Source organism: Mandrillus leucophaeus, unplaced genomic scaffold (genome assembly GCF_000951045.1).
Source record: "Mandrillus leucophaeus isolate KB7577 unplaced genomic scaffold, Mleu.le_1.0 Scaffold920, whole genome shotgun sequence".
Lineage (NCBI taxonomy): Eukaryota > Metazoa > Chordata > Mammalia > Primates > Cercopithecidae > Mandrillus > Mandrillus leucophaeus.
This window is the reverse complement of record NW_012110031.1, coordinates 1,097,223-1,108,364: the sequence shown is the minus strand read 5'-3', so window position 1 is coordinate 1,108,364 and position 11,142 is coordinate 1,097,223. Positions and strand designations below refer to the sequence as shown.

General features: G+C 49.1%; 1 protein-coding gene across 5 annotated transcripts in view; it reads left to right on the top strand.

Annotated features, from left to right (window-relative positions):
• AMPD3 (adenosine monophosphate deaminase 3) overlaps positions 1–11,142 on the top strand; it is a 56,477-nt gene that overhangs the window by 22,705 nt on the left and 22,630 nt on the right. For 4 of the 5 annotated variants that reach the window (XM_011969928.1, XM_011969927.1, XM_011969929.1 and 1 more), the window contains 2 exons: positions 5,580–5,784; positions 9,081–9,243. In XM_011969928.1, coding sequence (XP_011825318.1) covers positions 5,580–5,784; positions 9,081–9,243 — 368 coding nt within the window. The remainder of the gene's footprint in view (positions 1–5,579; positions 5,785–9,080; positions 9,244–11,142) is intronic. The other variant, XM_011969930.1, reaches the window with a different exon arrangement.

The following is an 11,142-nucleotide window of genomic DNA, read 5'->3' as shown; positions in this document are numbered from 1 at the left end:
CACTCCAGCCTGGCTGAGGGAGGGAGACTCGGTCTCAGAAAACAAAAAAAAAAAACAAAAGAAACAAAAAAACAACAACAACAACAAAAAAAAAAACAGGGAGATTGGGAAGCCAAGGTGGGTGGATCACTTGAGGCCAGGAGTTTGAGACCAGCCTGGCCAACATGGCAAAACCTCGTCTGTACAAAAAATACAAAAATTAGCTGGGCGTGGTGATGTGCGCCTATGGTCCAGCTTTTTGGTAGGCTGAGGCCCGAGAATTGCTTGAACCCAGGAGGTGGAGATTGCAGTGAGCTGAGATCATACCACTCCATTCCAGCTTGGGTGACAGAGCCAGACCCTGTGTCAAAAAATAAAAGTAAAAATAAAAATAAAGTTGGGGAGAGAGATTGTAACACTTACGTTAACATATAGTACAGATTATACTTCATTTTGATCTCCGTGTCTTTAGGGAGGAAGGGCAGCTGGGAAGGATTGAGGAAGGGAGAAGCAAAGATGAGTGGCAGAAGATGAATGGAGATGACAGTAGGCCAGGAGGGGTTGGGGGGAACGGAGGTTGAAGAAGGACGGGGTAGGTTTCCAGAGGGGAACTCAGGGAGAGAGACAGGGTGGGGCTGTGGGTTTCCACACCTGACTGGCTGCAAAGTGTGAAAATCAAAGTTACACCCACCTGGCCAGGATGCTGGTCATCTGGCTGCACATGCAGAGCGAGGGGTCTCTGTGGGCCCCTGCTCTCTCTGTAGGGACCCCTCTTATAGTACCTATCGTGCAGCATATTCTCCAGATAGGCTGGGACCTCTGGTCTCAAGTACAGAGGAGGTGCCACCTCTTCTTAGTTCCCTCCTTAGATGGGGGTCCCAATTCCAAGTGAGCCCATGCAGGGACAGCAGTAGCAGTGTGAGCCTGTGGAAGTGGAGGATGCCTGTCCCACCTAATGGCATTCAGATTCCCAGTATTCGCAAAACCCTGTGCTGGTTTGTGACTCCTGATTCCAACCTTTAGCGTAACAATTCTCATGTGGAGGGGCTGCCAGAATGGGCTGAGTGTGCGTGGGGGAGGAGTTCAAACCAGCCTCCATGTTCTGAAATGTCCCCCCTCTGACCCCGTTGCTCCACTGCTCCCACCCCAGTCTGGATTAAGTGCCTCCTCTGGGGTCCCAAAATATCCAGGCCATCTCATTACCCCAACCACATTGTATGATAATCTGTGGAAGGGTCTGGGTTCATCTCGGCCATCAGTCAGCCCCTGGAGGCAGGAGTTATATTTTATCTACTCCTCTACCCCCAGGGCCTGGCACACAGTAGTTAATTGAATGAAGTGGGGTCCAGGTGTGGCCCCCGGCTCATAGTGCACATATGAGAGCCTGGTGAAAGGTTGGCTTCAGTGCCCCTCCCTGCCTGTTAGTCATCTGGACAGACCACACAGGGCAGTGGGCTTCAGATGGCCCCTGGGAAGATGCTGGATATTCTCTAGGAGAGCAAGGAGGGCCAGAAAGACTCCTCACTTTAGCATATGAGTGCTATATAGGGAAGACCCTGGGAGCCTGATTACCCAGAGTGGAGGACGGCTGGGGAGTGGAGCAGAGTGAGGGAGGGGACTTAGTGACTGTCAGGGGCAACCAAGGGCCATAGAGCAGGTGGAGCCCCAGACAGGTGCTGGGAGGCGAGATGCTGTAACAACAGCCCAGGTGACCTGATCAACTCTTTGTCTTGTGGACCTGGTTAGCAAGAATGTGCTTGTGCGTCAGGAGGACCATCTATTTCAGGGATGACAAAACTGCTTCTGGCCCTTTGAGCCCTCAGGCTTGGCCTGGAGCTGGTGTCCTCACAGCCCCACACTCTGCCGGCTCCTTGGCAGGAGTGTGCTTCTGCCAGGTGCAAGTGTGGGTGGCGGAAGGAGGGGGTGTGCCAGCTGTGGCCCAGCAAATGCTGGTGCCCGAGGGGCTAGTGCAAGGTGCAGCAGGTGAGACAGTGGACAGACAGACCTTGGCCCATCAGAAGGAAGTACTTTCTAACAGGGGCACCAGATCAGTTTTGTTCACACACACACTCATAGACACACTCACTCACTATATTAGTTTGCACTTCTATACAAATACCTGAGACTGGTAATTTATAAAGAAATGAGGTATAATTGGCTCATAGTTCTGCAGGCCGTACAGGAAGCATGGCAGCATCTGCTTCTGAGAAAGCCTCGGGGAACTTTGACTCATGGTGAAGGCAAACTAGAAGCAGCTGTCTTACATGGTGGGAGCAGGAGGAAGAGGCAGTGAGGGTGGGTAGGGGAAGGTGCTGCACACTTTTAAATGCCCAGATCTCATGAAAACTCTATCACTAGAACAGCACCAAGGAGATGGTGCTAAACCATTCATGAAGGATCCACCCCCATGATCCAATCACCTCCCACCAGGCCCCACCTCCAACACTGGGGATTACAATTGCACATGAGATTTGGATAGAGACATGGATGCAAACCATGTCACGCACGCACCCTCTGACACTTACACCCACACACCCAGTCACTCAGCTCCAACCCTCTGCCTTTACTGGCTGGGCCTTGGTTGTATAGAATGGATGCTAGATTTGGGCCTAGGGGAGGTAGAATTTCTAAAATGGCCCACACAGATGTCCCTCCTTAATCTGCAGATGCGGTGAATAAGATGAGTGAATATCATCACTCCTGTGATGATGTTATGGAACATGGCACAACTGACCTTAAGATGGGGGTTTATTGGTAGGCCTGATTTAATCCCATGAGCCCTTAAAAATAGAGAGCTTTCTGAGAGTAGGAGGGGAGGGCAGAGAGAGTCAAAGCAACAGCACAATGACCACTCTTGGCTTTGGAGATGAAGGGGGCTATGTGCAGGGATTGGCATGAGGTCAGTAGGAGTTGAGAGTGACCCCTGGTCAAAGCCAGCAAGCAGCCTGGGACTTCAGCCTTATGGCCACTAGACCTGAATTCTGCCAACAACTGGAATGAACTTGGAAGTGAATTCTTTCCCAGAACCTCCAGACAAGAGCACAGTGTGGCTAACATCTTGATTTTGGCCTTTTGATACCCTGAGCATAGAGCCCAGCCAAGCCCACCCAGACTTCTCACCTATAGAACTGTGAGCTAATAAATGGCTGTTGTTTTAAGCCATCAAGTTTGTGGCAATTTGTTCTGCAGCAATAGAAAACAAATCCAGGGTCATCCTTGGGCTCCACACAGCTTTTCCAATTTTCTGAGATACAAGCTGTGGTTAACTTCCAGTTCTTCCAAGCCCAAGGGGAGTGAGCCCTGAGGAGTTAGCCCATCTGTGGCTAAACCTATCCCTCGTGCCTGCAAAGTCTGAGCTCCCGGCCTGCAGATGCTCTTACGTGACAATCTGGAGCTCATCTGAAGACCAAGGTTGTCGCCATAATGGATATCCCCAGGAAGGAGAATTCTTTGGGCACCAGTTTGTGGGGCCTAACTTCCTCACTGGGGCAGAAGAACATTCCCAGGATAAGCCTGGTAGGCCGTTGGCTTAGGCAGCCTCCCAGCATTTGGGTTGTAGTGTTTGTGTGTGTGTGTTTTAACCTTTCTTAGCTGTTGCTCACCTTAGATGTCACCTGTTGCTTCTTGTTGGTAGGGCCAGACCTCAGGCAGCCTTGGCTAAGGCATTTGGGGGTGAGGTTGCATGGAAATAAAAACAGTGATCTGGCAGGCATTTGAGCGACACAGAAACCAGAATCTCATGCATCTCAGCTGAGGTCAGAATGTGTTGGGGAGCCCGAAGTAATGACTCTTCCTCTGGGTGTGAACATCCAAAAGATGCCAAAGGGAGAACCTCATCCTCAAGGTGAATCCGCCTGTGAGGAGTGACTGACAAGGTGGCATCCCTGGGGCAGGATGCTTGACTGAGCTCCATTTGATGGAGGACAGACCAGGGAAAGCTGAGGCTGGGGGCTCCCAGGGCTCAGGTTGAGTTTCCCGAAGCAGCCCAGTGCGTCTCTTAGCAAGACCAGAGGCAAGGGGAAGGTAAATTCCTGAAAAGGAGCCACCTCTGTCTTTCAGGTTAAAATAGCCTTGTCCCAAAGATGTGATAACACGGTATAGGCAGGTGAGAACCAGAGGAACATGGCAAGCACTGGGTGTGTAAACACAGGAGGAAAACTGTGGTTCTTGAAAACTCGTCAGTGAGGAGACCTGGCCACAGGCCAAGAGGAGGAGAGCTGCTTCCAGGTGAGCCCTGAAACCTATTTGGGGATCAACCGATTTCTCCAGGCCTGTAGGTATCACACTAGTACCTGGGAAGGAGAAGGGCTCTGGTGGGTCACAGTTGTTACTAAGTCCTTGCTAGTGGCTGTGGTTGTGGTAGAATAAGCACTTAGGAAGCTACTGGGCCCATGGCACAAGGTAGGGCAGGTAATTAACTGGTTTCTGGCATTGGGCACTGTGGGCTGGCACCGTGGGGAGGCCGGGTTCCACTGGAGGCAGAAAGAAACATGAGGTGGAAGAAGAGTACTGATGGCCTCATCTTAATGCTGGGTAATTCTCTTCCTGCAGAAGAGACTTGCGGTGACATCATGTGATGTTTATTTCATGAATGAGGAAGGTGGAGTCATCACAAATCAGCCTTGCAAATAAGCATGGGCTTGTGGCATTTTAAACCAACCTTGGGCCCAAGAGCCAGTGTACTCATCTTTTGGTGCCAAGGCAACAGGTCCAGAGGGACCTGCATTTGGTGCTGATCAATCCCTCTCCCCAAACAGAGGTACATATCTGTGCTTGCTCCAGCAGCGGCAGCCAGGATGGCACATGGCAGGCTAGAGGAGGGAGCAGCAGGGGTGGAGGCTGGATGGAGCAACCACTGTGCCGTGTGACTTTGTGCCAGCCCTTTCCTATCTCTGGGAAAGTGTCTGTGAGAAGCAGGCTGATCTTGTAGATCTCCTTGGCACCCAGTAGGTCTGCTGCCCGCCATGGGGCCTATGATGCCTGTAAGCTTGGATGGCGGTCGCTAGTCCACGGGGGTCCTGAGCACTCTCTCTACTTCTTCGTAAAACAAGGAGATTGGACTCATTGAGCATCCCTGTCTCTTCTGGCTCCAATGCCCCAAATGTCTAACTGTGTGAAGTGCAGTGTGCTTGTCTCTCTGTGACCCTATTCCTGGTCCTTTCTGAGACTGTTCATATGTTGGGACTGAGAGTTTGTGTTATCTGAAGCTAGCATGCTGTCCACACTGTGGGGAAAGCCCACATGATTTGCTATTGTCCTCCCCTCTAGTGCCCTGTGGTTTTAGAGCCCATGCAGTGTGGTCTGCCATTTGTCTGTCTGTCTCCTGGGGCATTTGCCTGCTTTAATCTTCTGTGGGCTGTGCAAACAGCCCTGAGTGGTGCATGGTGACCACAGGTAGGGGTGTCTGGAGGGCTGTGTTCTATCTCATGCAGACATGTGTAAGAGGAAGGCATGAATAATTAGAAACTTCTTAATGGTAGGGCCAGCACCAGTGATTAATCATAGCAAAATTCTCCTGCCACACACATAGCAAAGAGTCTTTATCACTCGCCCCAATTAGCTGCTGATGTCTCCCACTTTTCCTTGTCCTTGGCTCTTAGAAAGAAAAGTTTCAAGATGATTCGGTCCCAGTCCCTGTCTCTGCAAATGCCGACACAGCAAGATTGGAAGGGCCCCCCGGCAACCAGTCCGGTCATGTCTCCCACAACCCCTGTGGTCACTGGAGCCACTTCCCAGCCCACGCCAGCACCCTATGCCATGCCTGAGTTCCAGCGGGTCACCATCAGCGGAGATTACTGTGCCGGGGTAAGGCGTCGGTGGGAGTGTTGAATGTGCCTTGCGTGCAGAGGCCAGGGGCCCCGTGGGCCACAGGGTCGTGCCCACCTCTGGAGCCTGGTCCTGTCCGTGGGTGTCTGGGAGAAGGTAAAGAGGAGGCACAGGAGGCAAGGAGGGTCCTAGCAGAGGTTGTGGGGTGTGGGTGTGGTGTCTCAGTGGCTGCCTGTTCCCTGTGAGGAGGGCCCCGGGGTGCAGGCTGGCACACTGTGTCTGTGGCTTGTAACTTCCACATGTTCTCTAAGTCTAGAAAGCTGGAATTGGTCCCTGTAGCCCGATGAGAAAGGTGCCAGCTTGGGCCTTTCGGTGTTGCCAAATGTTTAGTAGATTCAAAGTCATGGTACTGAATGGTTTGTGTGAAATTAGTTGTTGCTAAATCATCTCTTCTTACATGTAGGTTCAGTACCCTTAAATATAGGCTAGATTCCCTCAGCTGGGAAGAGAGAATCTTGTTTAGAAATTGAGCAAATTGGTTTACACTAAGTGAGTTAATGCAGTCACTGAAAATGTGCTAATTTCACCTGATTGGATGATGCATTTTTTATGCATGCCTACTTCTTGGAGAGAAATATCACTGAGTTAGTGCCAGGGTTAAGTTTGGCTCCAGTGCCCTGGCCCCAACTCACTACTTACGCCTCAGTTGGCTTCATTAGTCTCTCTTTTTAACAGTAGCTGAGAAAATATGGTGAATCTGAGACAGCAATGCAGCTTATTGCTCTTCCTATAAAATTTCCCCTAGCTTTCAAAAGTTTTTTGGTTATATGTAATGGTGAACACTTGCATATGGTACAAAATTTAAAAGATACAAAAATGGTATCAATTCACCCATTCTCCTCCTCAGAGGCAACCATTAGTTTTGGTTTCTTATGTATTCTCACATATATGGTCTATGTACCTACAATTATTTATGCATACATAGTTTATTTACTTATTTTTACAAAAATCGTAGTTTACAATATACATTATACTGCATCTTGCATTTTCCACTTAACAATACATCTTAAAGATAATGCCGTATCAATATGTACATAACTTCTTTGTCCTTTTAAAAAATATGTACATAGTATTCCTTTGTGAGGATGTATCGTAGTTTATTTTAATTAAGTTCCCATGGTTGGGAGTTTAGATTGGATTGAGAAAAATGCAGGCCTTGTCTGGAGATTAGCGTCTTGACCATGAGTCTTTGGTGTTCACCCAGCCTCAGGCAGGTGGGCAGAGCATTGGAAAGCAAGAGTCGAGGTGGGCCGACCACCAGCTGAACGGGAGGACATCAGCCCGTACCATGTACTAACATGTACTAGCTTCTTTCTCCTAGTCTCCTGGCTGGCACAGAGTAGTACATGGAGCACCTGAACTGGGCAATTGGTCGTCAGAAAGCTAAGTGTCCATGAGAGGCAGGCTGATCTTGCAGATTTCCTGGCAGCAGTAGGTCTGCTGCCAGCCATGGGTCTTGTGATGCCTATAAGTTTGGCTGGTGGCCACTAGTCCACAGGGGTCCTGAGCATCCTCTCTGATGTCCTTAGCCATGGCCTGAGCCCCTGTCATGCTGAGTCCGTTGGTTGCCCAGAGAAAGTGTTTGGCTTTGTTGTTGGCTGGGACGTATTTTTGTCTAAGATGTCTGTGTTTGCTCACCTATTCCTGCTGCTCTCAGAAGCCATCCACTGGCAGGTATAAAAGGAATTAACATACCCTATGGGGACATTTAGAGGCAGGAAAGGAGAATCTACCACCGTAACAAAAAGCAAGAAGTAGTATTTAGTAAAAGTATAAAAACATCCATAGGAAAAATATATTCAGACTTCTTCCCTCTGAGGATGGGGTAGGGAGGAGGGTAGAGTTTTAGCTGTATCTGTGATGATTTATTTCTTTAAACTTGTGAGAAATTTGAAAGAATTATGCTAAATATTAATATTGTCAGCTCTAGAAGGTAGATTATATTATCTTTGGTGCCTGTGTGTATGTTTAAAATATTGCAAAATTTAAAATGATGATTTTATTAAAGCAGAGGGGAACACTTTCAGGCCCCAGCCCTCCCCACTCTGGGCTATGCCAGCATGTGGTGCTTCCCTCTGCTGCACCGCTTACCCTGCATTATGTCTGTATGGCCACTTGTCTCCCCAAGCATTTTTCTGTGATTCTCATCCTTCCCAAACAGATTAAGATTAATGAGCCCATTGGAAGGTGGGAATTGATCTCATTCATCTTTGAATATGAGGCTGCTCTGATAAAGCAGAACATCCTTAGACTTTGGGACTCAATCAGGTTAGAGTCTGAAATTTGACTTTGTAGCTTCGCAAGTGATTTATCCTCCCTGGGCCTCAGTTTTCCCATTTGCAAAATGGGTTGCAGTAAGGAGCAAAATGAAATCTATGGAAAGGTCTGGCACATAACACATGACAATGGGTCTTGTGGCCTGGATGAGTTGGGTGATTAACAGATTTAATCAGAAGTGTGGGGTTGGCAAAGAAGCAGGCTGAGCATGCAGAATTTGCTTTTGCTTTTTGTTTTGTTTCGACATATGAAGGACACATGAATTTTATCAACTGAAAATGATGGCGCTCATCGCCTTCAGGGGTAGGACTCAGGCTTTGTCCCTTCATGGGCCTGGTGCAAAAACAGACTTTTGGCTTAATTAGCTGAATGTGAAGCCAGCTTCTGGGTGTGCAGGCTGGAGCACTTGTCTCTCTTCCAACGACCCTCACTCCTCCTGTGTCTCCTGTGTTGGGGGTCTCCAAGACCATTCCCAGGTTGGATGATTCACCAGGAGGACTCACAGGACTCTGCATATAGCTGTACTTCCAGCTTTCATTTATTACAGTAAAGGATACAGAGCAAATCAGCAAAGGGAGAGATACTTGGAAGATACGAGGTGCAAGCTTCCAAGGTCCTCTCCCAGCGGAGTCATCAGAACATACCGAATACCTTCAGCATCACATTGTGACAGCACACGTGGGAAGTGTTGTTTACCAGGGAAGCTCATTAGAGATTCCGTGCCCAGGGTTTTCACTGAGGCTGGTCACACATCTGCATAGCAGATCTCAAATTCCAGGCTCCCAGAAGGAAAGCAGGTGTCCAACGTGAACCATATTGTTTGCACAAACAGTTTAGGTGCAGTGAACCACTCTTACTGGTCAGGGAGTGGTGAGAACCCTCCTGAAATCCAGGTTCCCAGATACCAGGCAAGGGCCAGTCTTACAAGCACGTCTTTCCAAGGATGGCAGTCTCAGGCCTGCTGCGTGAACCCTTTCCTGCCTGCCTCCCTTCTGCAGATCACTTTGGAGGACTACGAGCAGGCAGCCAAGAGCCTGGCCAAGGCCCTAATGATCCGGGAGAAGTATGCAAGGCTCGCCTACCACCGCTTCCCGCAGATCACATCGCAGTACCTGGGTCATCCGCGGGCAGATACTGCACCTCCGGAAGAGGGCCTTCCAGGTACAGGGCTCTGGCTGGAGGTTGGGTCCCAAGTGTGGGTGGACCGAGAGCTACTCAGGGCTTTTTGCTGGCTTGATCTATTTCCCCTGATGGTATTTTAAGAGGACAGTGTTCTTGCATTGACTTCTCCCACACTGATGTTTGATGGTTCCCCCAAGGATTGATTGTATATGTACTGTATGCCTCACCTGTGCAGAGCTGAACTGTTGAAGTTAAGAGAGAGAAGTAAAAGACAGTCCTTGTTCTTGGGAGTCCATCAGGGAGACAGGCAGTCTCATGTGGGATTTTTTTTTTTTTGAGATAGGGTCTTGCTCTGTTGCTCAGGCTGGCATGCAGTGGTACAATCACTGTTCACTGCAGCCTTAATCTCCTGGGATCAAGCAATCCTACCACCTCAGCCTCTCGAGTAGCTGGTATCCAAAGGCACACACTACCACACCCACCTAATTAAAAAAATATTATTATGTTTTGTAGAGATGGGGGTCTTACCATGTTGCCCAGGCTGGTCTCAAACTCCTGGACTCAAGTGATCCTCCTGCCCTGGCCTCCCAAAGTGCTGGGATTATAGATGTGAGCCACTGTGCCTGGCCTCATGTGGCATATTTAAAAGAACACAATCACACAGTAAATGCCAAATTGGTGGTAGGGTGGATTGGGGAGGGAGTAGGAACAGAGGGCATGTTCCCTGGGAAGATGATGTAGGCTCTGGTGTCAAACACAGCTGCATTTGTATCTGGCCTCCATCAATTTCTTGGGATTTGGGGAAAGATATTTCTCCAAGCCTCACTTTGTAAAATGTAATCTATAAAATGGAAATGCAAATAATATCTGTCTCCAAGAGCTGTCGTGAGGATTAAACAAGAGAATGCATGTCAAGTACTTAGTTCAGTTCTGGCATCTAGTGAGTGTTCAGTAAGTGGTAGCTGCATTTATGCTGCCGAGTTCAGGGAAGGGGAGATCGGAGAGGGCTGGGTGGTTTCCTCATGAAGCCTCGCCGTGAAGGACCTAACAGCAGTAGGGGCGGTAATGAGGACAATAGGAAACCCCACTCCTGAAAGTTGGTGGTGGGGGGACACATAAGGGCCCTGGTGGTCTCCATCAGTGCCTGGGATCCTGGCTGCCTCTGGGGGTAGCTGGTGGTGCCAAGTTGCTCCAGTCTCTGGCTTCCTTGAATTTCAAGTCCTGTATTTTGAGCATCTGGGGCCTGAGGTAAATTTCAGCCCTTTGGGTCCATTTCCCTATCTGAGGGAAGTGGATCCTACCATCTCGGTTTTGGCAAAGACAGAAATGACTGTCAAATGTGTACTTTACGTGGACAGAGGACCCCCGTGTTCTGGGCATGAGTATGGGGAAGAGGAGCAACTTCCGAGTGTGCAGGTTGTAGCTTTACCTGGAGCTTGAACTGCCTGCATCTCGCAGACTGCTACACGCATTAGGGCCTCCTGAGCTGGCCTGTGACCATACCTGATGGGGCACGTCCCTCTCCACCTCTGCCTGCATCAGCCCCTTTGTGGCTCCTTACATGTGCTCTAGGGATGGCCTGTTCCTTCCAAGCATGGATGGAGGAGGCCCAGGCAGGTCACTCTGCCTTGGCAACTTCCTTTGATGCAGATCTTGAGGTTTGCTCCTGCCTATGCCGGCAGCTGAGCAGCTGATCCTGGATGGTGCCGACTGAGCTGCATGGAGTTGAAGCCTCCAGCTCTACTGATATTTAGCATCAATACATTCCTTAGGGACAGAGTTTATCAAGGGTCAGGAAAACTAATTATGAGAATAATAAGAATAATATCCTATAATTCATTATTCGTAGTACATTACTCTTTATGAAGAATTTTCTATACACACTATTGCAACCCTCACAGCAGCCTGTTAAGGCAAGGGATGTTATCTTCAGATGAG